The sequence below is a fragment of the Protopterus annectens genome, chromosome 4.part1 (assembly GCF_019279795.1).
Source record: "Protopterus annectens isolate FY-2018-M chromosome 4.part1, PAN1.0, whole genome shotgun sequence".
Classification (NCBI taxonomy): Eukaryota; Metazoa; Chordata; order Ceratodontiformes; family Protopteridae; genus Protopterus; species Protopterus annectens.
In genome coordinates, this window is record NC_056734.1 from 139,803,097 (window position 1) to 139,830,850 (window position 27,754).

The window sequence follows — 27,754 nt, forward strand, 5'->3', positions numbered from 1 at the left end:
TAGTTGGTTGACTTGTTCTAGAGCGTTTGTTTTTTGGTTTGGTGGTAGGTTTGGCATTCCTCTTTTTGGTAGCGTGTGGAAGTGAAACCTGTAGCCCTTGTCTATGGTCTGTAAAATCCATTTGTCTCCTGTAATGTAATGCCAGTTTACGGAAAATAAGGCAAGCTTTCCGCCTAAGGGTGCTTCCAGTTGTTCCCTGGTAGGCGGTATCAGAGCCAAGTCATTGTGTCTGTCCTGTGGAAGTGGTCGTAGCTGTATCTGTGGCAGTACTTCTCTGGTTGTTAGGCTGCCACTGACATCCCCTGTAGGCACCTCTGGATTGACCTCTGCCTCTTGGGCGCCTATTTCTGCCTCTCTGTGCTCTGGAGGTGCCTGGAAAGGACCAATTCTTCGAAGGCCAATTTCTACTAAACCTTGGAGGCTGGACCTGTAAGAAATCCTTGACTGTTTGGACAGATTTTGCTTTTTCTTCCACCTTCTTTAGCACTTGTTGTGCAGGGGAACCAAACAAACTGTTTCTCCATGGGAGCATCTAGGAGTTTTGACTTTACATGGTCTGGTAAGGATTGTTCTTTTAACCATGCATGCCTTCTAATCACTGTTCCAGTCATAGCTGATCTAAAGGAAGCCTCCAGTGCATCATAGCCGCATTTTAAGGAATGATTACTGACCTGTTGAGTGTTATGTACCAAATCCTGAAGGGACTTACGGTCTATAGGTTCAGGAGAGGACAGTTTTTTATTTAGCTGGTCTAACAAAAATTCCTGATACTGTATCATGTGGAATTGACAGTTTAAGGCCCTAGCCGAAAGAGTAGCAGAAGTATACACTTTTTTACCCCATCTCTCTAATGCTCTAGATTCTCTTTCAGAGGGGAGGGGGTTTCTGGCAGAGGCAGCTGCTACAGCTTTGGGGCCCTGTGAAATGGTTTCAGGATCTGCAATAGGAGCCTTATACAAATGAAAGTGAGTGTCCGGGACCCTGTAATATCTATCGGGCTTGGCAGGGGCCGGGGGGAGAGTCAGGGCAGTACAAGCATCATTATATGCATCATCAACAACTGTTAGTACTGGAGGAATGGCTAAAGGCCTATGCTGTGGTAAATGTAAAAAGGTCCTTAGCCTTTTCCTTGAATCTGAAAAATCCTGGCCCTGCCATTGAAAATGCTCTCTCATAGCATGTAAGGTTTCCCCAAAAGAAAATTCCTCAGGAGGAGAGGCAGAAGGAATGGAGTCTTCTGCATCAGAATCCTCATAAGGAGAATATGGGCCTTCGGGACGTTCTGAGTTTTCTGAATCATCCGAGGAATAGTCTGTAGAAACTGGATCGGGGGGCTCTGCTCTAGGCCTCTTCTCTGGAGGGGGTTGAGAGGCCCTGTCAGGGTGAGGTTGGGATCCCCTGATCAAAGAAATGAGATCCTCAGCCAGGCTGAGCATTTGGGAACTAGAGGAAGGCCTGTGTGAGGGGGTTTTAGCAGGCAAGGCCTTAAAAGATTTAGCTGCTTTAGCCCTAGCAAAAGCCTTGATAGACATAGATGCAGGGGGCCTAGCAGCTCCACGTGCAGGAGTAGATATGTCTAGAGGAATAGTATCTGATAAATCCTTGGTACCTGCAACAGCAGTGGAAATTTCAGTAGCAGACTCAGCCATGCTATGTGAGGCCTCGGCTATAGGAGGCATGCTTTCGGTCGAAGAACCGTGGACTCTGTTTCAGCCGAAACGGAGACTCGCGGTTGGCTTAACCGTGGTTTCGGCCGAAACCGCGGACCGCAAGTGTCGGTCCTTTTCCTTGCGCTTTTTAACCAATTGAGAAATCGGAGTCTCCGACGGCATTTTGTAAGCAAAAGCGGGGCCAAAAAACTCCTCTGCAAACTCCGACCGACGTCTAAGTGTTCGTCGGTTGAAGGAAGCACAGGCTAGACAAGCTGCTACGTCGTGGTCTGGGCCTAAGCAAGGAAGGCAGTAAGAGTGGAAATCCTTATGAGGTATTGCTTCCCACAAGTTAAACAGTTATTTACTTTTTCTGACATCGGCTGAGGCAAGAGAGAGTCCCCAACGGGGTACTTAGCTTTTTAGAAGTCTTCGGTAGTAGTAATCTCTGGATCTGACCGGCACTTGCGAACAGCTTCTGCTTTGGGCACCACGCGGCAAGAAAGACTGGGGAAAATGGCGTCGGCTGATGCCTTTATACCCAATTGACTGCAGTTATGACGTCGGGTGAAGTGCGACATCAGCCGAGGCCAGACCCAGACTTTGGAATCCGGCCGACCGAAGGGCTGCCTGAGGCAGGACAACCCATATGTTAGGACTGCAGATGCATCCTTGAAGGACATCCTCAGGAGGCGGCCTATGAGACAGGAGGGCATTAAAAACACACTGCATAAAAATGTTTCCAATCCTGAAGTGGATCAGAGGGTGGTGTCTTTTTAGCATGTAGTTTCACATGGAACAGATATATGCCTGGTTTCTATGTTGTCAGAATCCATGTCCTCCCTAACTAAAATTTGGCAGCTTCCCCTAGGGCCCCTGGTGAACATGAGTCTAGACACCTCCTGGACGTCTGCACTGGAGGTCTGCATTACCTCCAAGGATGTGATATCATCCTGGTCCAAGGCGGCCTCCATTACAGCCTCGGCCTGTGGAGTGTATATAAGGGGTTGAGAGTTTTTCTAGGCAAGCAACTGCCTCGGGAGAAATGTCCGTCACTGGAAATGCAGCAGAAGTTACAAGCCTAGGCTTCTTGGCCTCCTGCTAATGAGCAACATGGCCTCAGGCCCTGGGAAACCCTCCATAGTGCACTTCACGAAGAGCTTCAGGTGCTGAGACTCTAAATAAATGGAATGGGAAGCTAATCTACTTGTTAAAGTTTTAGGCACAAAGGCCTGGCAGACTAAACAATATCTGTGGTCATGGGTATGCCCAACAGAGGCACTGCTGGTGGTTGCCTTTATGTGGAATCTGACGTCCACAAGAATATTTGCCTTTCTTGAATGACATTAAACCTAACCACAATGAAAAAGGTAAAGAAAGGATTCCACAATGGTGCACTTATCTGAAATATTGAGATATCCACTTCAGCAAAAAGACCGTATGTACGGGTGAAGCTTCCGGACTGGAGGCAAAGTAGTTCTGAGAAGGGTGTGTACATATGTCACTTTTACGGGCAACTTCAGAGCAGCCTACATGGAACATACCCACACACCCCTAGTAGTAAGCGTCTTTTGTATACTGGCCGACATTGGGTCGTTGTGGCAGGCAACTTCCCAACATGTTAAGAATACTGCAACAGAGCAATAGGAGGACATCGTACTGTTCTACATATTAGGTACAGTCTTTTTAACATTCCTCTGGCACAAGCTTGTCAATATCTTTTATCCATGCAAGCATAAAGTTATCTACGTGAACAAAAAGCTCTAAAAAGAAGAAATACAAGCATATACGGTGCATCTCTCACCTCAAAGTCAATAAGCTGCAAGTCTGCTATTAGCGTACTAAGTAGTCCACTGTTGTACAGTTCCTGAGCCAGCTGGGCCACTGCTTCTGTCTGGGGCTCTTTCTCATTTGTTCCATACAAAATTTCCTTCATTGCAACCAAGTTCTTTGAAACTTCTTCAGTTGCCTAAGTAAATAAAATAATTTAAACACTGTAAATGTACAATAAGTGCAGCCATATGCTAATTTTCAACCCTGCAACAAACACTTCTATTACAAAAAACTTGCCAAAACACATTTCTGACATGGGAGGCAAGTACAGCAAATGACTTATTGTAATTTAAAAAAAATAATCTGTTGCAGGGACAAACGTAAATGTAAAAGTAGAACATTATTCTACTTTACAGAATATTTTTGACTTGTTATGAAATGCTAGCCAACAATATGACAGTGCAGATGTATTTTCCAGAGTGCCAACACTAAGACTAGACACTGACAGTAATAGTCAGATCAGCAATTCATGATGCCATGTTCTACAAAAAAACATCAAAATCTGATGAAAAAGGCATCAGGAAATGCCTTCTTAGACTGCACAGCTTATCACAAAAGGCATGCTGCTTTTGTGATGACAGTGAAACATCCCCATTTCTTTCACACACCATCATTGCTTGCTTTAAGCTTTCCTGAAGTACTTTCACTTACAAGTCTACATAAAGTGTGGCACACACATTTTTACTGGAGTAACTTGAATGTTAAGCTAATTGTGAACCATAAGTACAGCTGTGTAAAATCTTACCATAATGGTAAATGTCCTGGTCTTCACTGTTGCAGTATTCATAAAGTACAGTTGTGTACACTTACGATAAGTGTAGATGTTGGAGTGTATTCACTGTTGCAGTCATCACATTTGGGTTATCTGCCTGCAGGTAGCCCTCAGCTGGCCTGAATACCAGAGTCTTCGGATTTCTACGTTGGATGCTGTCGCTTCTTCCATGATGTCAGGTCGTCGAGGGTATAAAACATGCAGCAGACACCATTACATCAGATTTCTTGCCACAGTTGACAGGTGCCCCCCCTAATGGGAAGCAATTAAATCTATAAATGCAAGGATAGACCTCCAACAGAAAAGCAAATACACCAAAAAGCTTGTAAAGCACAGTAAGTGAGAGTAGAGGTATAGCCAAAGGAAGAAAAGGGGGCTGGAGGGAGGGTAACCAGAACTGCAACAGTGAATACCCTCGAACAATATTGTAAGTGTACACAAAGTACAGTTGTGTACACTTAACAAATATAAATGTTCGAGTGTATTCACTGTTGCAGTCATTACATTTGGGTTATCCTGCTGGCAGGTTGCCCTCAGTCGGTCTGAATTCCAGTCTTGGGTCCTGCGTTGATTGCTGTCGCCTCTTCTCTGACGTCAGGTCGTCAGGGGTATAAAAGATGCAGCAGGCGCCATTTTATTCAGTTTTTCTTGCCCCAGATGTCAGGTGCCCCCAAAAGGGTAGGCTAAAATTATGTAAATAAAACATACATGCACCAAAAATAAACTTCACCTTCCTCTATAAGCAAATACACCACCTAGGCTGTATAGATTAGAGAAGTACAGTTAAGTTACAGCAAAAATAAGGGGGATGGTATGTGGGTAACCTGGACTGCAACAGTGAATACACTCTAACATCTACATTTATGGTAAGTGTACACAACTGTACTATGTTCTTTGCGCTTCACTGTTGCAGTCATTACATTTGGATTGAGTCCCAAAGCTATGGTTGGGGGGCTGGAGCTAAACAGCATTAGGAGCGGCTAAGAGGCCCTGCAGAACTGCAGTGGCAAAGCCTGCCCTGGATTTAGAGTAAAGAGGCAGATTGTAATGCTTTGTAAAGGTATGCACTGAACTCCAAGTAGCAGCCTCTAAAATGTCTTTGGTTGGTACTCCCCTAAGAAAGGCTGCAGCTCTGGTTCAATGTGGCCTAATGCCCTTAGGCACTGGTTTGCCATGCTGTGAGTAGCAGAAACGAATGCTGTGACCTATCCACTTTGAAATAGTTTGCTTGGAGATGGTCTTTCCTTGTGATGTTGTGGCATATGCCACTAGTAATTGTTGTTGTTCTGAAAACTTTAGTTTTGTCCAAGTAGAATCTACGTTGTCTGTGTACGTCCAAAGAATGCAGAATTTTCTCCCCCTTGTTCTGTGGATTTGGATAAAAAGTTGGCAAATTAATTGTTTGGCTAAGGGCTACACTGGATATCACCTTAGGCATAAATGTAGGGTTTGTTCTCAAGAGAGATCCTGTCCGGATAAAAAATGATAAAGGGTTCCACAGCCATGAGAGCCTGTAACTCTGAAACTCATCTTGCAGAAGTTATTGCTAGAAGAGCTGTTTTCCAAGATAAAAACTTTACATCCGCAGTAGCAGCTGGCTCAAAAGGAAGTAAAGTGAGATTTTCCAAGACATAATTGAGGTCTCATGCAGGTATTGGCGTTCTCCTTGGAGGCCTTCAGTTTTTGGCTCCTCTGAGGTACTGCCTTAATAAAGGATGAGAAAAGAGTGGTGGCTCTGTATTGTAATGAGCCGAAATGGCAGAGGCATGGATTTTAATTGATGAAAAAGATAGGCCTTTGTCCAGCAACTCAGTTAAATATTGCAAAATCTGAGGAATATTTGGGACAGCTGTTTCAGTTCCTTGAGCTTGGTTCCAAGCGCAAAATCTCTTCCATTTCCCACCACAGGATTTTATAGTACTAGGCCTTCTGGCTTCTAAAATAACATCCATCATAGCTTTACTGAGGTGTGGTTTGTATGGCTACATTATCCGCCATGCTGCCAGGTGTGGGGTCCTGAGCTGGCTGTGCAGAATCTGATTGTTTTGCTGGGACACTAGATGAGGTATTTGAGGTAAGGTCCAGGCTGGGCATTGGGACATGTTCCTTAAGATCGGATAACAGTACTGGCGTGGCCAGTCTGGGGGAATCAGAATAATTTTTGGTTTCTCCTGCCTGACCTTTAGAAGTACCTTGGGGAGGAGAGGCAGTGGAGGAAAGCCATATACTGATGGGTTTTGTCCAGTTGAAAGACAAGGCGTCCACTTTCCAAGCTTGTCTGTGATAAGTCCTTGTGCAGAATCTTTTTAGTTGATTGATTTGAGGGGAGGCAAACAGATCTATGTCTGGGCTTCCCCATTTCTTTGTTATCATGCTGAAGACTTGTGGATCCAGGTGCCACTCGTGGGGATCCATGAGGTTTCTGCTTAGTTCGTCTGCCAGAGTAATTTCCTTTCCTGGCAGGAATTGTGCTTGCAAATGAACTTGGTAAGTCAATGTTGTGTCCCATATAAAGCCATGGCTAGTCTGCACAGGGGATAAGAATGAGTGCCTCCCTGCTTGTCTGCCAGAGTATTTTCCTTTCCTGGCAGGAATTGTGCTTGCAGATGAACTTGTTAAGTCAATGCTGTGTCCCATATAATGCCATGGCTAGTCTGGACAGGGGATAAGAATGAGTGCTCCCCTGCTTGTTTATGTACCACATGACTGTGGTGTTGTCTGTCTTTATCAGTAGTTGTCCCGAATGAAGTAGGTCCTTGAAGGCTGTCAGGGCATTCTGAACAGCTAGCATCTCTTTTTGATTGATATGTAGATGCTTTTGGTTTGTGGAAGAGGTGCCCTGAGTACCTCTTCCTGCCATGTGCATTCCCCAGACATAATCTGATGCATCCGTCGTTAGGCTCTGCCTGGCTGGGGGTAGTGAGAATGACTGTCCCTTGTTTTGGTGACCAGCCTTTGCCCACCATCGAAACTCCTGCTGCAGGCAGGGAATTGGAGTAATCGTTTCCAGACTGTGGCAATGCTGTGTCCAGACAATTTTTAGGCACCACTGAATTTTCCTCATATGCAGTCTTGTATATGGAATTAGTAATGTGCAGGATGCTATGAAGCCCAATGCCTGCAGATTTTTTTTTGCAGATAACTGGACCTTTGTTGCCATTTCCTTCAAATAGGTAGTCAGTTGCCTTTGTCTGGAGTGAGATAAGCCATCTGGGCAGTTGAATTTAAGCTTCCACCCAGGAATATTATCCCTTGAGAGGGTACTAGCTTTGATTTCTTTTTGCTGACTGTGTATCCTAGGCATTTTTCAAAGTCTTATCACAAACGTCAGATGCTGTAGTAGAATGTCCTTGTTCTCTGCTTGTATGATGCAGTCGTCCAAGTAAGGATATTTGTATTCCTCTTTGTCTGCAGTAAGCAATTACTGGTGCCAGGCACTTTGTGAAGACCCTGGGCGCAGTAGATAAGCCAAAGGGCAGTGCAGAGAATTGGTAATGCTTTGAGCCAGCCTTGAATCTAAGGTATCTTCTGCATGAGTGTCTGCATGGGAAATGCAGGTATGCCTCTTTTAGGTCTAAAGTCACGAGCCAAGCCTTGCTGCCCAGCATGGGCAGAAGCTGCTGTAAGGTCAACATCTTTAATTTTGGTATATCCAGAAAAGTGTTTAGAATAGAGAGGTCCAGTATTGGTCTCCATGCTTTGTCCTTTCTGGGTACCAAGAACAGTAGAGTAAAATCCTTGTCCCTGCTCTTGCGGTGGTACTTGTTGAATAGCCCTCATGTCCATGAGCGCTGCGACTTGTTTTTGAGCCTCTGCTCATTGATTTTTTGGCAGGTCTGGCCAACTGTTTGCCCTTGGCAGGGTATGGAAATGAAACTTGCAGCCTTGTGACACTGTCTAGAACCCATTTGTCCTGGGTTATACTGTGCCAATTTTGAGAAAAAAACTGCTAGTTTTCCCCCTAAGGGTGCTGCCAGAAGACAAGTGCTTGGCGCAGGCAGGGGGAAGTCATTGGGACTGTTTCCTGTATGATTGTGATTTGACCTCTCCACCTTTGGCGGTAGAAGCACTCCACTGCTTAGACCTGTAGGATCCTTGCGGCTGTGATCTGCTTCTAGGGCGTCTGGATCTGCCCCTTTGAGGTCTGTCTGAGACTGGAAAGGACCAATTCTTTGTAGGCCAGTGTCTGCTAAATCTAGGTGGCTGTACCTGTAAGAAATCCTTGACCGTTTGCATAGATTTAGCTTTGTCCTCCATTTTCTTTAACACCTCTTCTGCCTTAACACCAAACAAGGTATCATGTTGTACAGGAGCATCTAATAAGTTTGCTTTAACATGGTCAAGCAGATTTTGTTCCTTTAACCAAGCATGCCTCCTAATGACAAAACACGTAACAGTGGCCCTGCAGGAGACCTCCAGAGAATCAAACACACATTGCAATGTATACTTTTCCAACTTGTTCAGCTGCATGCAATAAATCCTGCATTTCTTTGTTTTCAGCACATTCAGAATTTGCCATCATTTTCTGTTTAAGCAGTGTCATGATATATTGCTGATATATGAGCATATGAAACTGGCAATTTCAGGCCCTTATAGCCAAAGTAGCAGATGTGTAAATCTTTTTCCCCATCTATCCCACAGCCCTAGAATCCCTGTCAGAGGGGGTAGGATTTTTTGCAGTAGAAGCCTTGACCCCTTTTGGACCCCAAGAAATAGTTTCTTGGTCTGCAGTACGGTTTTTGAAAAGGAATTTATGAGAGTCAGGGACCCTGTAGTACCTGTCCGGCTCAACAGGAGCTGGAGGTAGAGAGTCAGGGGTCAGACTAGACTCCGAGATCACATCTACCATGTCCAAAACAGGTAGAATAGCTAGAGGCCTGTGTTGAGGTAGTAAAAGGAAGTCTCTGAACCTTTTCTTAGATTCTGGAAAATCTTGGCTCTTCCAGTGGAAGTGCTCCCTCATGGAATGCAAGGTTTCCCCAAAAGAATAGTCCTCAGGAGGAGAAGCTGAAGGAATTGATTCTTCAGCATCAGAATCCTCATAGGGGGAAGAGAATATTCCTGATAGTACAGTTTTGTACCTACCATAAATGTAGATGTTCGAGTGCTAATACAGCTGCAGTCATAACAGATGGGTTTTCCTGCCGTCAGGTGGGTCCTCGGTCGGCCGAATTCCAAAGTCTAGGTCTGGCGTCGGTTGTTGTCGCTTCTTCCCTGACGTCAGTGCGACAGGGTTATAAAAGAACCAGCCGACGCCATTTTCTTCGGTTTTTCTTGCCCCAGATGTCAGGTGCCCCCAGAAGGAAGGCAATACATAAATTTATGTAATAATGCAATGCAATATAATCAAAAAACAGTAGTTGCAAGCAAATGCACCATAAATGAATACCCCAAATCAGGTTGTATGAGGAGGTGTTAGCCAAAAGGCCTGTCCCAAGAGGGGAAGGAGGGAGGGAAACCTGGACTGCAGCTGTATTAGCACTCGAACATCTACATTTATGGTAGGTACAAAACTGTACTATGTTCATCGTGCAAACAGCTGCAGTCATAACAGATGGGTAGAATCCCAAAGCTAAAAAAGGGGTGGTAGGCACTAGGTGGAACTAGGAGGAGCCAGGATGCCCTGCAAGACTGCAGTGGCAAAGCCTGCTCTGGTTTTGGAGTATAATGGTAGGTGATGGTGCTTGGAGAAGGTATGCACAGAACTCCAAGTGACTGCTTCCAAAATATCTTTGGTAGGAACCCCTCTCAGGAAAGCTGCAGAGGTAAGCTGTGGCCCTTGTGGAGTGAGATCTGATGCCTGCAGGTACAGTTTTACCATGAAGAGAGTAACAAAAGCGTATGCAGTGGGCTATCCATTTTGAGATTGTCTGTTTGGAAATAGGCTTCCCTTGAGCTCCTGTAGCATAGGACACAGAGTTGCTCTGGTTTTCTGAAAGGCTTTGTTCTGTCCAAATAATAATGCAGCTGTCTGTGGATGTCCAAGGAATGTAGTAGTCTCTCCCCTTTGTTTTGAGGATTAGGGTAAAAGGTAGGTGTAAGTGGATAGCCTGATTCAAAGCTACCCTGGATACCACCTTTGGCATAAAGGAAGGATTAGTTCGTAAGGAAACTCTGTCCTGATTGAAAATGATGAAAGGCTGCACAGCCATGAGGGCTTGTAGTTCCAAAACCCTGCGAGCTGAGGTGATAGCCAGAAGGAAGGCTGTTTTCCAGGACAAACATTGCAGTTCTGTTGAGGCAGCTGGCTCAAAATGAGGCAAGGTCAGTTTTTCTAGAATGAAATTGAGGTCCCAAGCAGGTACTGGTTGTTTCCTTGGGGGTTTTATATTCTTAGCCCCTCTGAGGAACTGTCTTAAGAGGGGGTGAGAATAAAGGAGGATCAGTGTTGTATTCTGCAGAAATGGCTGAGGCATAGATTTTGATGGAGGAAAATGAAAGTCCACTGCTTAGCATCTCAGCTAGATACTGTAATATTTGAGGTAAATTCAGTATTCCAGGATTCTGGCCCTTTTTCTTATTCCAGGCACAAAACAGTTTCCATTTTGCCGAGTAAGCTTTTCTAGTAGAAGGCCGTCTGGCCTCCAAAATGACATCCTGCACCTCCTTGGAGAGTAGGGTCTGTTGTGAAGTTAAGGAATCTTCCATGCGGCTAGATTGAGTGTTTTCAGCTGACTGAAGAGTTTTGAAGCTGTGCTGAGTCAGAAGAGGAGGCATTAGAGGTAGGATCCATGGTGGGGAATGCGTCAGGCTCCTCAGGAGTGGGTACCAGTGTTGTCTTGGCCAGTCTGGAGCAATGAGAATCATCTTTGGTCTGTCTGCTCTGGTTTTTAATAGAACTTTGGGCAGCAGAGGAAGAGGTGGAAAGTCAAACTGTCATTGTTGTCCAACTGAAAGAGTGCGTCCACTCTCCAGGCCTGTGGATGAAAGGTCCTTGAGCAGAATTTTGCCAATTGGTGATTTTTGTGGGAGGCAAAGAGATCTATGTCTGGCCTTCCCCATGCTTGAATTATCTCTGTAAAAACTTGAGGATGCAACTTCCAATCGTGTGGATCTGTCATATTTCTGCTTAGGTTGTCTGCCAGCGTATTTTCCTTGCCTGGCAAGTACTGTGCTTGAAGTTCGATTTGTAATTCCAGAGCCATGTTCCAAAGAGACATGGCCAGCCTGCACAGGGGGTATATGAATGGGTTCCTCCCTGTTTGTTTATGTACCACATTACCGTGGTGTTGTCTGTCCTTATCAATAGTTGACCTGGATGCAGAAGGTTTTTGAAAGCTATACTAGCATTTATTACTGCTAGCATTTCCTTTTGATTGATGTGTAGGTGCTTTTCTTTTTGGGACCATCTGCCCTGAATGCACCGATCTGTCATGTGAGCCCCCCAGGCGTAGTCCGAGGCGTCTGTTGTGATGACTTGATTTGCTTGAGGCTTGCAGAATGGGAGACCTGTGTTTCTTTGGCATGCTTGAGCCCACCACAGAAATTCCTTTTGAAGACATGGAATCAGTGGTATTATGGTTTCCAAACTGTGGCTCTGTTGAGACCATAGGTTTTTCAGGTACCGTTGAAGTTTCCTCATATGCAGCTTTGCACATGGGATTAGTAGGATGCAAGATGCCATGAATCCCAGAGCCTGCAGGATTTTCCTTGCAGTCAGCCTGGTGAAATTTGTTAGTTTTCTGAAGTATTGAGTTAGTTGCCCCTGTTTCTCTGGCGTGAGGTAGGCCATTCTGGGTGTTTGTGTCCAAGTTGGCACCCAGGAAAATTATTGTTTGAGAGGGTATTAGCCTTGATTTCTTTTTGTTGACTGTGTATCCCAAAGAATTCAACAACATTATTACAAAAGCCAGATGTTTCAGAAGTATGTGCTTGCTGTCCGCTTGGATCAGGCAGTCGTCCAAATATGGGTATATTTGTATCCCTTGAAGTCTGCAGTAGGCAATTACTGATGCCAGGCATTTCGTGAATACTCTGGGCGCAGTAGATAAGCCAAAGGGCAATGCAGAGAATTGATAATGGGTTGAACCTGACTGGAGTGAAAACCTTGACCTTGTTCTTGTGTATGTACCTCTTGAATTAGCTTTCATGTCCATGAGATCTGAAATTTGTTTTTGTGCCTCTGCCCTTCGTGTGGCAGGTTTGGCATGCCTCTCATTTTTGGAAGGGTGTAAAAATGGAATCTGTACCCTCTGTTTATAATGTCCAGGATCCATTTGTCTTTTGTGACAATATGCCAATTTTTTGAAAATAATGCCAGTTTTCCGCCTAAAGGTGCTGCCATTTGAGCCTTGCTTGGCATGCAAAGGGGAAAGTCAATGGGTCTACTTTCTGAATGGCTGTGAACTATCCTCACCACCTCTGTGTAGGAGCTTGCCATTGTCTGCCTCTAAACGATCCTTGAGATTGCCCTCTGCCCCTCGGGCTCCTGTATCTACCTCTTTGGGGTCTGTCCGTGGCTGGAAAGGACCAATTTTTGGAAGGCCAACTTCTACTGAAACGTGGAGGTTGTACCTGTAGGAAATCTTTCACTGTTTGCATTGATTTAGCCTTTTCCTCCATTTTCTTTAATACCTCCTGAGCTTTAACACCAAATAATACATCTTTTTGCAGAAGGGCATCTAGTAATTTAGCTTTGACATGATCTGGTAAGGTTTGCTCTTTGAGCCAGGCATGTCTACGTATGACTGATCCTGTAACAGCAGCTCTACATGAGGCCTCTAAAGCATCAAAACCACATTGCAAGGTATGTTTACCCACTTGTTCTGCACTATGCATCAAATCCTGCAACTCCTTCAAGTCTGGTTGTTCAGGTTGTGACATTTTGTTTCTCAACTGTGATAAACTGTTGGTACTTTAACATATGGAACTGGCAGTTTAATGCCCTCATGGTTAAGGTGGCCGAGGTGTATACCTTTTCCCCCACCTTTCTAAAGCTCTGGAATCTCTCTCTGAAGGTAATGGATTTTTAGCAGTGGAGGCCTTAATTCCCTTGGGGCCCTGTGAGATAGTTTCTGGGTCAGCCGCATGGCTTTTGTATAGGAATTGGTGTGAGTCAGGAACCCGGTAATACCGGTCAGGCTTGACTGGGGCTGGAGGTAAAGAGTCTGGGTTAAGGCAGGCCTCCGAATACACATCATCTAGAATGTCTAAGACAGGAGGTATAGCCAGAGGCCTGTGCTGAGGGAGCAAGAGAAAATCCCTAAGCCTTTTCTTGGAGTCTGAGTACTCTTGGCCTTCCCAGTGGAAGTGTTCCCTCAAGGTATGCAAGGTTTCCCCAAAAGAGTAATCCTCGGGGGGGGGGGGGACAGAGGGAATGGACTCCTCTGCATCAGAATCTTCAAAAGGGGAGTATGAATGTTCCTGGTCATCAGAATGCTCTGAAATAATGGAGGCCTGGTCCGAGGAGGGGGATTCTTCCTCCACTCTGGGCCTTTTGTCCGGGGGAGGGGGTTGGGAACCCTTGATAAGAGTAATTAAATCCTCAGCCATTTTGATCATCTGCTTTTTAGGCATGGGGCCTTGAGAAGGGCCCTGTGGAGCTTGTCTCTTAGTATGCATGGCTGCTTTAGACTTAGTGAAAGCCTTGATGGAAAAAGAGGAGGAAGGCCTGAAGACACCTTGAGAGGTGGCAGACCTGTCTAAACTCTGAGTTTCACTGCCAAGAGTGGCTTCGGTATCGGTAGTCGGGATGTGGGCCAAAGAGCCTGCAACCTCGGGTACAATAGACACCGCCAATGAAGTATCGTCGGTAGTCAGGGGCTGTGTAGGGGCCTCACTGAGAACCGGACCACCTGTAGTCGGCTTTGGCATGGTGTAGGTAGAAGCCGCGGACCTCGTATGTCGGTCCTTATCTTTGCGTCTTTTACTCAAAAAGTACAGTTTTGTACCTACCATAAATGTAGATGTTCGAAGATCCACATTGCTGCAGTCCTTACACTTGGGTATACCGCTGTCCTCGGTCGGCCCGAATACCAAAGTATATGGCTGACGTCGGTCAAGGCGCATTAAACTGACGCCAGGACGTCAGGGTATAAATGCGCATGACCGACGTCATATCCTCAGTCTTTTCTTGCCCCAGATGTCAGAAGACCCTATACAGGGTAAAATCAAAAAATCACCAAACACTAAACACCCCTGCACCCAAACTATGTACAACTTCTTACAAATATATAATAAAGAATCAACCTATCCACACTACCACCCCCAAACACAGAGGGGAAGGAGGGAGGGTAAATTGGACTGCAGCAATGTGGATCTTCGAACATCTACATTTATGGTAGGTACAAAACTGTACTATGTTCTTCATCTCACATTGCTGCAGTCCTTACACTTGGGTAGATTCCCAAAGCAGAGGAAAGGGAGGATGGCAAATCAAAGAGAAGCAGGAGCCGTCAAAATGCCCTGTAAAATAGCAGTGGCAAACCCAGCCCTAGATTTAGAGTAGAGAGGAAGGTGGTAGTGCTTAGAGAAAGTATGTACTGAACTCCAAGTAGCTGCCTCCAGAATATCCTTAGTTGCCACCCCTTAAAAGCTGTAGAAGTGGCAGTAGCCCTAGTGGAATGAGGTCTAATCCCTGTTGGAATCTCCTTGCCATGATGGGAATAACAAAAGGCAATGCAAAACCCAATCCACTTAGAAATAGTTTGTTTTGACACAGGCTTGCCCTGAGAACACAAAGCAAAAGAAACAAACAACTGCTGAGACTGCCTGAAACTCTTAGTCCTGTCTAAGTAATAGCGTAACTGCCTGTGTACATCTAAAGTATGCAAAATCTTTTCCCCCTTGTTTTGGGGGTCTGCATAAAAGGTAGGTAAATGAATAGTTTGGTTTAAAGACACACTTGAAACCACCTTAGGCATAAAGGAAGGGTTAGTACGTAAAGATACCCTATCCTTATGGAAAATCAAGAAAGGCTCAACCGCCATAAGGGCCTGCAATTCAGAAACCCTTCTTGCAGAGGTAATGGGCAACAAAAAAGCAGTCTTCCATGACAAATATTTTAACTCAGCCGTAGCTGCAGGCTCAAAAGGTGGTAAAGTGAGCTTTTCCAACACATAATTGAGGTCCCAAGCAGGAGTAGGAGCTCTTCGTGGAGGTCTTATGTTCTTTGCCCCTCTGAGAAATTGCTTGAACAAAGGATGAGAAAACAAAGGTGGATCACAGTCATAGTGAGCTGAAATTGCTGCAGCATGAATCTTAATGGAAGAGAAGGACAAACCCTTGTCCAATAACTCAGTAAGATATTGAAGAGCCACACTCAAATTAGGCTCAGAAACATCCAAATCCTTTGCTGCACTCCAAAACAAAAATCTCTTCCACTTGTCTGCATACACTTTCCTTGTACTAGGTCTCCTAGCTTCCATAATCACATTCAAAACTTGTTGAGGAAGTTGAGCCCTGCTATGAGCTAAAACAGGATATGCCATGCTGTGAGATGAAGAGAGTGAAGCTTGACATTGAGTAGATGACCGTCCTTTTGGGACAACAGGTGTGGAATCAAAGGTAAGGGCCAAGGTGGTTTCCTTATCAGATTTCTCAGTAATGGGTACCAATGCTGTCGAGGCCAATCTGGAGCTATCAGGATCATTCTTGGTTTGTCCTGTCTTACCTTTAGCAGTACCTTTAGAAGTAGAGGAAGAGGTGGAAAGGCATATACATGAAGATTTTTCCAACTGAAAGAAAGAGCATCCACTTTCCAAGCTGCCTGGTGTATCCTTTTTGTGCAAAACTTTGGCAGCTGGTGGTTTAGAGGAGAAGCGAACAGATCTATGTCTGGCGTTCCCCATGACACTTAATTGCTGAAATATATGAGGATCCAATTGCCACTCGTGGGGATCCATGATTTGTCTGCTTAACACATCTGCTAAGGAGTTCTGCACTCCCGGCAGAAACCTTGCCTGAAGATTTAGTTGTAAACTGAGAGCAGTGTCCCACAAAATCATTGCTTGTCTGCATAGAGGGTAAGAATGTGTTCCCCCTTGCTTGTTGATGTACCACATGACAGTTGTGTTGTCTGTTAGAATCAACACCTGCCCTGGAAGAAGTAATTCCTTGAAAGCTGTTAATGCAAACTGGACTGCTAACATCTCCTTCAGGTTGATATGTAGATGCTGTAGTCTGGCAGGCCACTTGTCCTGTATCCACTTTCCATTGAGATGAGCTCCCCAAGCTTTGTCCGAGGCATCTGTTGTTAGAATCTGACTCGCCTCTGGCCGGGTCACAGAAAGTCCCTTGTTTAGGTGACATTGCTGAGCCCACCACAAGAATTCCTTTTGGATGCAAGGTATTATTGGAATGACAGTGTCCAGATCCTGGCAGTGCTGTGTCCATAGATTCTTGAGATACCATTGTAGCTTCCTCATATGCAGTTTGGCATTGGGAAGCACCAGAATACAAGATGCCATGAACCCTAAGGCTTGAAGGACTGTCCTTGCAGTCAGCCCGGACTGGTGTGATAGTTGTTGGAAGTAAAGGGAAAGATTCTTTTGTTTGTCCGGGGTCAAAAAGGCCATCTGGGTTGCTGTATTCAGTCTCACACCCAGAAAGCACATGTCTTGAGAGGGTACTAGACTGGACTTTGTTTCGCTCACAGAATACCCCAGGCATCTTAGCACTGCTATCACATATTTTAAATGCTGTAGAAGCTCGTCCTTGCCTTGAGCCAGAATCAGGCAATCGTCCAAATAAGGATAGATCTGTATTCCTCTCAATCTGAAGAAGGCTATCACTGGAGCCAGAACCTTTGTGAATACTCTGGGTGCAGTAGATAAGCCAAAGGGCAATGCAGAGAATTGATAATGAGAATTTCCAGCTCGAAAACGCAGATACTTCCTGCAACTTAGAGTGATAGGAACATGAAGGTAAGCCTCCTTGAGATCCAAAGTTACCATCCAGTGATCTTTGCCCAGTAGAGGTAAAAGCTGTTGCAATGTCAGCATCTTGAACTTGGGAATGTCCAGAAAGGTGTTGAGGATAGACAAATCCAGAATTGGTCTCCACGTGTTCCCCTTTTTTGGTACTAGGAATAGGCGAGAATAAAATCCTAGGCCCCTTTCTGCCATAGGCACCGGTTGTATGGCCCCTATCTGGAGTAATAGAGAAATTTGTCTGTAAGCTTCTAGTCTGTGCTGAGGAGGAATGTCTGGCATGCCCTTGAAAGGTGGCAAGGTATGGAAATAAAATCTGTAACCGTGGTGAATGATATCCAATACCCATCTGTCTTGGGTAATTAAACTCCAGTTCTCCTTGAAAAGTGTCAGTCTTCCTCCCAAAGGTGCTGCCAGACGGGAAGGTTCTGGCAGTTGAAAAGGTAGGTCATTGGGTCTGTCTACGAAAGGGCTGACCCCTGCCCTCACCTGAAGACTGTGCAGGTGAGCCCCCTGTCCTGGATCTAAAAGAGCCCTGAGCTCTGCCCCTACCACGCCTAGACCTACCCCTAGACTGGGAATCATAAGAAGGATATGTCCACCCCTTGCTTGGCCAATTTCTACTAAACTTTGGAGGCTGAACCTGTAAAAAATCTTTAACAGTGTGCATAGACTTAGCTTTGTCTTCCATTTTCTTTAAAACTGCTTCAACAGGCGAACCAAACAACACATCAGATTGCAAAGGGGCATCCAAGATCCTTGACTTAACATGCTCAGCTAAATTCTGATCCCTTAGCCAGGCGTGCCTCATGAGGACAGTACCAGTGGCAGCCACCCTGGAAGAGGCCTGTACAGCATCAAAACCACATTGTAAGGAATGCTTACCCACCTGTTCAGACACATGCACTAGATCTTGTAACTCCTTACATTCAATACCTTCTGCCAGAGCATCTACCTTAGACTTTAACTGTGAAAGAAGATAGATCTGATATCTCAGCATGTGGAATTGACAATTCAAAGCCCTCATGGCTAAAGTTGAAGAAGTATAAACTTTCTTACCCCATCTGTCTAAAGCCCTTGCCTCTTTATCCGGAGGAACCGGATTTTTAACAACAGAAGCCTTAACCCTTTAGGTCCCTGAGTAACAGTCTCTGGATCTGCCCTAGGGCTTTTAAAGAGATACTTATGAGCTTCAGGCACCCTATAGTATCTGTCCGGTTAACAGGAGCGGGAGGCAAAGAATCAGGGTTAAGAGAAGCCTCTGCAAAAACATCTTCCACCACAGAAAGAACAGGAGGTATAGCTAAAGGCCTATGCTGGGGTAAAAACAAAAATTCCCTAAGTCTTTTCCTGGAATCAGAGAAATCCTGACCTTCCCATTTAAAATGCTCCCTCATGGAATGGAGAGTCTCTGAGAATGAAAAATCCTCAGGAGGAGAAGCAGTAGGAGTGGTGTCATCCACATCAGAATCAGAATAATGAGAAAACTCCTGCAAATCTTCAGCCAAAGACTCCGAAGCATCAGAATCCTGCTCAAAATTCCCAAATTCAGGATCCACCCTAGGCCTTTTGTCAGGAGGGGGCATAGAACCCCTAATCAGAGTAATTAAATCTTCAGCCATCCTAAGCATATGTCTCTTGGGCACAGGGCCTGAAGTACTAGGAGAGACACCTGCTACAGCTAAACCTGGCCTGCCCCTGGAAGAAGCCTTGGTAACAGTAGGGGAAGGCCTAACCACCTTAGGCAGAGAGGGAAGGACAGTTACCTGAGAAGCCCCTTCAGCCTGGCCTACCTCCTGAGAAGACACATCCTGTAACAATAAAGTCTCTCCCTGGGACTCTAAGGAAACTTCTGTTTGGACCTCCGGCTCAACCGAGCCTTCTAAAGAACCGACGTCCGGGACGGACGGTTCTTCTAACCTAGGCCTAGGTGCTTTGTCCTTGCGTTTCTTCGAAGTAGCGGGCGTCGGAGCATCCGACGGCATTTTGTAATTGCACCGCTTCCCGAAGACTAACCTGGCACAATCTAATCTCCTCTTTATAGTACGTTTGTTAAATCTAGCACAAGAGGGACACCCAACAACGTCGTGCTCAGGCCCTAAACAAGGTATACACAAGTTATGGTAATCCCTATGTGGTATCTGTTTCCCACAAGAAATACAGTTATTTACTTTTTCTGACATCCGGTAAAATACTGAGGCAAGAAAAAACCAAAATATTCCCAACGGGTACTTAGCCAACTTTGATTCGGTCTGAAACTCCGGTTTCGGAAAATCTCAGGACGCCAACCTGCACTCGCAAATTTGCTTCTGCATCGGACCACGCGGCAAAAAAGACTGAGGATATGACGTCGGTCATGCGCATTTATACCCTGACGTCCTGGCGTCAGTTTAATGCGCCTTGACCGACGTCAGCCATATACTTTGGTATTCGGGCCGACCGAGGACAGCGGTATACCCAAGTGTAAGGACTGCAGCAATGTGAGATGAAGAACATCTGGAGTCGGAGTATCCGACGACAATGTAATTAAATTTTTTGCCAAAATAGTGTTGGGCGAACTCCACCTGACGCTTAATGGTGCGTCTGTTGAATGTAGCACAAAAACGACAGGCCGAGAAGTCGTGGTCTGGGCCTAAGCAAGGAATGCAGAGGGAATGAAAAGGTATTTGCTTCCCACATGAAATGCAATTATTAACTTTGTCTGACATCGGTCTGAGGCAAGAAAAGTTTCCCCAACGGGGTACTTGGCTTTCAAGAAGACTTCGGTTGCAAAATATTCATAATCTCAGGAGCTGGCCGACCGGTACTTGCGAACTGCTTCTGTTTCGGGCACCGCACAGCAAGAAAGACTGAAGTAAATGGCGTCAGCTGGTTCTTTTATACCCCTGTCGCACTGACGTCAGGGAAGAAGCGACGACAACCGACGCCGGACCTAGACTTTGGAATTCGGCCGACCGAGGACCCGCCTGAAGCAGGAAAACCCATCTGTTATGACTGCAGCTGTATGAACGATGAACATCAGAAGAGGAATCAGAAGAAATGGAAACCTGATTTGAAGATTCAGTCTGTCTCTTGCTTAGGCCTCTTATCAGTAGGGGGATGGGAACCCCTGATCAAGGTAATTAAGCCTTTGGCCATTTTGAGCATCTGTTTTTTTGGGCATGGAGGCCTGTCCCTGTGACTGGTGAACTTGTTTCTTTGCCTTTAAAGGTGTTTTAGTCTTTGAAGTCAGTTTAAGATACAACTGTTTAGGTCTGAATACACCCTCAGAAGCTGATGCCTGCTCAGCAGCTCCGGACCCATCTGAGGTAATAATCTCCGAGGCTCCAATACCTTGAGTTTCCTGCGGCCTGGCCGACTCCACGCAGGAGTCTGTAGTGGCCTGCGACTCCAAAGTAGCGGGTGTCAGGGGCTGCGAAAGCGCCTCACTGAGAACCGGAGACTTGCTTAGAAGCTTCATCGGTTTTGGACCTCGGTTGTCTGTCTTTCTTTTTGTGAACTCCGGTAGTCAGATGGCTATCCAACGACATTGTATAATTAAATCTTTGCCCAAAATAGCTTAATGCAAAATCGTACAGACACTTAATAGTATGTTGGTTAAATCTAGCACAAAACCGACAACTAGCAATGTCGTGGTCAGGGCCTAGGCAAGGAATACAGTAAGACTGAATAAAATGGCGTCGGCTGCATCTTTTATACCCCTGACACCAGGGAAGAGGTGACAGCAACCGACGCAGGACCAAAGACTTTGGAATTCAGGCCGACTGAGGCAACCTGCCAGCAGGATAACCCAAATGTAATGACTGCAACAGTGAAACACGAAGAACATCTGTACTATGTTCTTCGTGTTTCACTATTGCAGTCATTACATTTGGGTAGATTCCCAAAGCTAAGGTTGGGAGAAGGAATTTAAATAGAATTATGACCAGCTATAAGGCCCTGCATGACTGCAGTGGCAAAACCAGCCCTGGATTTAGAGAAAATTGGCAAATGATAATGCTTGGTGAAAGTATGTACAGAACTCCAGGTAGCAGCTTCTAGGATGTCCCTAGTAGGGACGCCCCTAAGAAAGGATGTAGAGGTAGATGCAGTCCTGGTTGAATGGGGTCTAATCTCCTGTCAGCTAGGTTTTCCATGGTGCTTACAGCAGAAATTAATGCAGTGGCCTATCCATTTTGAAATGGTTTGTTTTGAAATAGCTTTCCCCTCTGTCCCTGCAGCAAATGCCACCAGTTGTTCAGATTTCCTTTGAGGTTAAGTCCTGTCCAAGTAGAATCTAAGCTGTCTGGGCACATCTAAAGAGTGCAGTATCTGCTCCCCTTTGTTCTGTGGGTTAGGAAAGAAGGTAGGCAAATGAATAGACTGATTAAGAGCCACACTGGATACCACCTTGGGCATGAAGGAGGGATTGGTTCTGAGGAAAACCCTATCCGCATGAAAGATGATGAAAGGTTCCACTGCCATAAGGGCCTGTAATTCGGATATTCTTCTTGCAGAAGTAAATGCCAAAAGGAAAGCTGTTTTCCAGGAAAGAAATTTTAAATCTGCAGTAGCAGCTGGCTTGAAAGGAGGAAGAGTGAGTTTCTCCAAGACAAAGTTAAGATCCCAGGCTGGAGTTGGAGCTCTCCTGGGTGGCCTTAAATTTTTGGCCCCTCTGAGGAACTGCTTGAGCAGTGGGTGAGAGAAGAGGGGAGGCTCTGTGCTATAATGAGTTGAAATGGGTGAGGCATGAAATTTGGAGGAAAAAGACAAGCCCTTATGAAGCATCTCAGTCAAGTATTGTAGAATCTGAGGTAAATTGGGCACTGCTGCAATCATTCCTGAGAATGGTTCCAAGCACAGAATCTTTTCCATTTTGCAGCATAAGATTTTCTAGTACTAGGCCTCCTTGCCTCTAAAATGATATCCATCACTGATTTACTGAGGGATGGTAAAGGAGAGATTAGGTAATTAGCCAAGCTGCTAGGTTCAGGGTTTTCAGCTGAGGCTGCAGAATCTGGTTCTCCTGCTGAGACAACAGGGAAGGAGTCTGAGGCAGGTGCCATGGAGCCAAGCATGACGCAAGAGTGGGTACCATTGTTGGCGTAGCCAGTCTGGTGCAAATAAAATCGCCCTTGGCTTGTCCTGTTTGATCTTTAGTAGTACCTTGAAGAGCAGAGGAGGAAAGGCATAGTCTGATAGGTTTTTCCAGCTGAAGGATAGAGCATCCACTTTCCAAGCTATCTTGTGGGGAATCCTTACGCAAAATTTGTCCAGGGATGGCTCTGGGGGGAGGCAAACAGGTCTATATCTGAGCTCCCTATTTGCTTGTCAACATGTTGAAAATCCTTGGTTCCAGTTTCCACTCATGTGGGTCCATGAGGTTTCTTAGTCCGTCTACCAGTGTATTTAGTTTTCCTGGCAGGAATTGAGCTTGTAAATTCAGCCAGGAATTGAGCTTGTAGATTCACTTGGAAGCTCAAAGCTGTGTTCCACAATGCCATGGCTAGTCTGCAGAGGGGGTAAGAATGTGTACCCCCCTCTGCTTGTTTATGTACCACATGACAGTGGTGTTGTCCATCTTTACCATTAGTTGCCCTGGAAGAATGTGGTCCTTGAAGGCTGTCAGAGCATTCTGTACAGCTAACATTTCCTTTTGATTTGTGCAGGTGCATTTGACTTGGGTTCCATTTGCCCTGAATGCACTTCCCTGCCAGGTGAGCCCCTCATGCATAGTCTGATGCGTCTGTTAAGATTTGTGCGGCAGGGGGTAATGTGAATGGTAGTCCCCTGTTTTGGTGGCAGGCCTCTGCCCACCAAAGGAACTCTAGGCATAGGCAAGGTATGATAGGAAGCCTTGCTTCTAGATCCTGTGAATGTTGACACCATAGGCTTTTGAGATACCACTGTAGTTTCCTCATATGCAGCCTTGCATATAGAATTAGAAGAATGCAGGAGGCCATGAACCTCAAGGCTTTCAGTATTTGCCTTCCAGATGGGTTACTGTGGCCAGTTGTTTGAAGTAAGTTGTCAAATGCATCCGTTTCGCTGGCGTGAGGAAAGCCATCTGGGAAGATGCATTCAAGCTTGCTCCCAGGAATATAATTTGTTGACAGGGTACCAGGAGGGATTTCTTTTCGTTTGTGAACCCCAGACAAGTCAGTACCCTTTGAAGGAAGGCCAGATGACTGACAAGAAAGTCCTTGCTTTCTGCCTGAATTAGACAATCGTCCAGGTATGGGTATATTTCAATATTTCTTTGCCTGCAAAATGCAAAGACTGGAAAGTACAGTTTTGTATCTACCATAAATGTAGATGTCAGATAGGTATGCATCTGCAGTCCTTACATATGGGTTGTCCTGCCTCAGGCAGCCCTTCGGTCGGCCGGATTCCAAAGTCTGGGTCCGGCGTCGGCTGATGTCGCCCTTTCCCCGACGTCAGAGCGCCTGGGGTATAAAAGTGTCAGCCGACGCCATTTTCCTCAATTTTTCTTGCCCAAGAAGCCAGGTGCCCTCTAAGGAAGGCTAAATTTGGAGAGATGCAAAAATTTCCAAGCATGCACAGTAATATAAAACAAATACACCATAATAGATAATCCCAGCTAGCTATAAGAGGGATAAGTACCCAAGAAATATCACAGAGGGGAAGGAGGGAGGGTAAACCTGACTGCAGATGCATACCTATCGGACATCTACATTTATGGTAGGTACAAAACTGTACTATGTCCTTCAAGGATGCATCTGCAGTCCTTACATATGGGTAGAATACCATAGCCAAGCTGAGGGTGGTAGGATCTAAGGTAAAGGATGGTGTAGCTAAAATGCCTTGCAGGACTGCCGTAGCAAAGCCTGCTCTGGATCTGGAATATAAGGGTAAGTTGTAATACTTGGAAAATGTATGCACGGAGCTCCATGTAGGAGCTTCTAAAATGTCCTTGGTAGCCACCCCTCTTAAGAAGGCTGTGGAGGTGGCTGTGGCTCTGGTGGAATGAGGTCTAATTGTAGCTGGCACAGTTTTGCAATGAAAAGAGTAACAGAATCGAATGCAATTCCCTATCCATTTTGAAATTGTCTGTTTGGAAATTGCTTTTCCTTGTATACCAGCAGCATAAGCTACAAACAGCTGGTCAGTTTTTCTGTAAGTCTTAGTTCTGTCCAAGTAGTAGCACAACTGTCTGTGAATGTCCAGGGTATGCAGAAGTTTCTCCCCCTTGTTTTGTGGATTTGGGAAGAAGGTAGGCAGGTGAATAGCTTGGTTCAATGAGACCCTGGATACCACCTTTGGCATGAATGAAGGATTGGTTCTCAATGAGACTGTCCTGATGAAAAATAAGGAATGGTTGAGCTGCCATGAGGGCCTGCAATTCAGATACTCTTCTTGCTGATGTTATGGCCAGAAGGAAGGCAGTCTTCCAAGACAGGAACTGTAGTTCTGAAGATGCTGCTGGTTCAACGGGAGGTAGAGTTAGTTTTTCCAACATGAAGTTAAGGTCCCATGTAGGCACTGGTGGTTTCCTTAGAGGATTGATGTTTTTAATTCCTCTTAGAAACTGCCTTAGGAGAGGATGAGAGAAGACAGGTGGATCAGTATTGTATTCTGCTGAAATTGCTGAAGCATGAATTTTTATGGAAGAATAAGAAAGGCCATTGTGGAGCATTTCTGCCAAGCATTCCAGGATATGTGCCATGTTCATCACTGTCGCATCTAGGCCCTTTGCGGTGCTCCAAGTGCAAAATCTTTTCCATTTAGCTGAATATGCCTTTCTTGTGGAAGGCCTGCAAGCTTCCATGATGATATCCTTCACTCTCTTGGATAGCTTTTCCTGGTGAGGAGTCAAGGTATTCTCCAGGCTGTCAGCTGCAGGGTTTTCAGGCTGGAGTGCAGAGTTTTGTAATTGTGCTGTCAGAAGTGGCCATTGTGGTAGAGGCCACGGTTTCGTGCGTGACATGCTCCTTAACAGTGGGTATCAGTGCTGCCTTGGCCAGTGCGGAGCTATCAGAATCCCTTTTGGCTGCTCTGTCCTGATTTTCAGTAAGACCTTGATCATTAATGGAAGAGGTGGAAATGCGTACACTGTTAAGAGTATTCCAGCTGAAAGAGAGGGCCTCCATTTTCCATGCTTGTGGGTGGTATGTCCTTGAGCAGAATTTCTTTAGCTGATGGTTGTGGTGGGAGGCAAAAAGATCCATGTCCGGCCTCCCCCATGATTGTGTTATCTGAAGGAAGATGTCTGGGTGCAGCATCCATTCGTGTGGATCCATGATATTTCTGCTTAGGCTGTCCGCCAGTGTATTGTCTTTTCCAGGCACAAACTGGGATTGCAGCTCTATATTGAGTTTTAGGGAAAGTTCCCAAAGATTCATTGCCAGCCTGCAAAGAGGCTAGGAATGGATACCTCTTTGCTTGTTTATGTACCACATAACTGTGGTATTGTCTGTCATTATTAGCAGGTGGCCTTGATGCAGAAAGTGTTTGAAGGCCTCGATTGCATGCATCACTGCCAGCATTTCCTTTTGGTTTATGTGCATGCGCAATTCTTTCTGTGACCATAGTCCTTGGATGAATCTGCCCTCCATGTGTGCTCCCCATCCATGGTCTGAAGCGTCCGTTGTAATGGTTTGGCTGGTTATTGGTTTGCTGAAGGGCAGACCCCTGTTTGACTGGCTTGCTTGAGCCCACCACAGAAATTCCTTTTGAAGGCATGGAATGAGTGGTATCAAAGCTTCTAGGCTGTGACTGTGTTGAGACCATAAACTCCTTAGGTACCATTGTAGTTTCCTGATATGCAGCCTTGCTTGTGGAATCAGAAGAATGCAAGATGCCATGTAACCCAGGGCCTGCAGGATTTTCCTTGCAGTCAGCTGAGTTTGTTTTGTCAGATTTTCGAAGTAATCCGGTAGTTGTCTGTTTTTCTTCTGTGAGAAAAGCCATTTGGGTGGTTGTATCTAGTTCCGTACCCAGAAAAGTCATTCTTTGGGATAAAACAAGTCTTGATTTGTGAATGTTGACTGTGTATCCCAAGGCCTGAAGTAGGCGGATGGCATAATTCAAGTGTTTTACCAAAGTTTGTTGGCTGTCCGCTTGTATAAGGCAGTCGTCCAGATATGGGTATATTTGAATCCCCTGAAGTCTGCAGTGTGCAATTACTGATGCCAGGCATTTCGTGAATACTCTGGGCGCAGTAGATAAGCCAAAGGGCAATGCTGAGAATTGATAATGCTCTGAACCTGCAAGAAATCTGAGGTGTCTTCTGCAACTTTGTCTGATAGGGACATGCAGGTATGCCTCCTTGAGGTCTAGAGTTACCAGCCAAGACCCCTTGCCCAGCATGGGAAGGAGTTGCTGTAGGGTCAGCATTTTGAATTTTGGCACAATGAGATAAGTATTCAGTGCGGACAAGTCGAGAATAGACCTCCATTGTTTTTCTTTTCTTGGGACAAGGAATAGTCTTGAATAAAATCCTTGGCCTTGTTCTGTGAGAGGAACCCTTTCTATAGCTTTCATTTGCAAAAGGTTGGAAATTTGTTTTAAAGCCTCTGCCCTTTGATTCGGTGGCAGGTTTGGCATGCCTTTTCTTTTTGGTAATGTATGAAAATGGAACCTGTATCCTTTGTCTATTATTTGCAGTGTCCATTTGTCTCTTGTAATACTGTGCAAATTTTTTGAGAATAAAGATAGCTTTCCGCCCAAAGGTGCTTCCAATTGAGCCCTGGTTGGCGGGGTCAAGGTGAAGTCATTGAGTCTGTCCTTGTGCAGCAGTTGTATGTCCTGCACTACCTCTCTGGTTAGGAGGCTGCCATTGACGTCCTCTGTAGGAGCCTCTAGCTTGCCCTCTACCTCTGGCACGCCTGTTCTTGCCTCTCTGAAATCTCTCTGTGTCCGGAAAGGACCAATTCTTAGAAGGCCAATTTCTACTGAATCTTGGTGGTTGGACCTGGAGGAAATCTTTGACTTTGTACAGATTTAACCTTTTCCTCAAATTTCTTTAAGACCTCCTGAGCAGTGGAGCCAAATAACTTTTGCTTTTCCAGTGGCGCATCCAGAAGCTTTGCTTTAACATGATCTGGCAGAGTTTGTTCCTTCAGCCAAGCATGCCTACGTATGACTGCCCCTGTCATTGCTGACCTACATGAAGCTTCCAATGCATCATAACCACACTGCAAGAAATGGTTGCTAACCTGTTGTGAGTTATGTACTAGATCCTGAAGTGACTTGCGAACTAGGGGTTCAGGTGAAGACCGTGTTTTATGCAATTCATCTAACAAATACTCTTGGTACTGTATCATATGGAATTGACAATTTAAAGCCCTCATAGAAAGAGTGGAAGAAGTATACACTTTTTTACCCCATCTCTCTAAAGCCCTGGACTCCCTTTCAGAGGGGAGTGGATTTTTGGTAGTGGCAGTTGCAACCCCTTTAGGGCCCTGGAAAATAGTTTCTGGGTCAGCAGAGTGGGCCTTGTAAAGGAAATGATGCGAGTCCGGGACCCTGTAGTACCTATCGGGTTTGACAGGAGCCGGAGGAAGGGAGTCAGGGTTAATGCTAGACTCAGAGTACACATCATCAATGACATTTAAAACAGGAGGAATAGCCAAAGGTCTATGCTGAGGTAAATGCAAAAAAGTCCTTAATCTCTTCCTGGAATCGGAGAA

At 45.4% G+C, this 27,754-nt stretch overlaps 1 protein-coding gene across 1 annotated transcript in view; it reads right to left on the bottom strand.

Moving 5' to 3' along the window:
• Nucleotides 1-27,754, bottom strand: part of CAB39 (calcium binding protein 39) — a 1,351,479-nt gene that overhangs the window by 946,766 nt on the left and 376,959 nt on the right. Inside the window, exon 4 of the mRNA XM_044070040.1 lies at nucleotides 3,454-3,618. Within this exon, the coding sequence (XP_043925975.1) occupies nucleotides 3,454-3,618 (165 nt within the window). The remainder of the gene's footprint in view (nucleotides 1-3,453; nucleotides 3,619-27,754) is intronic.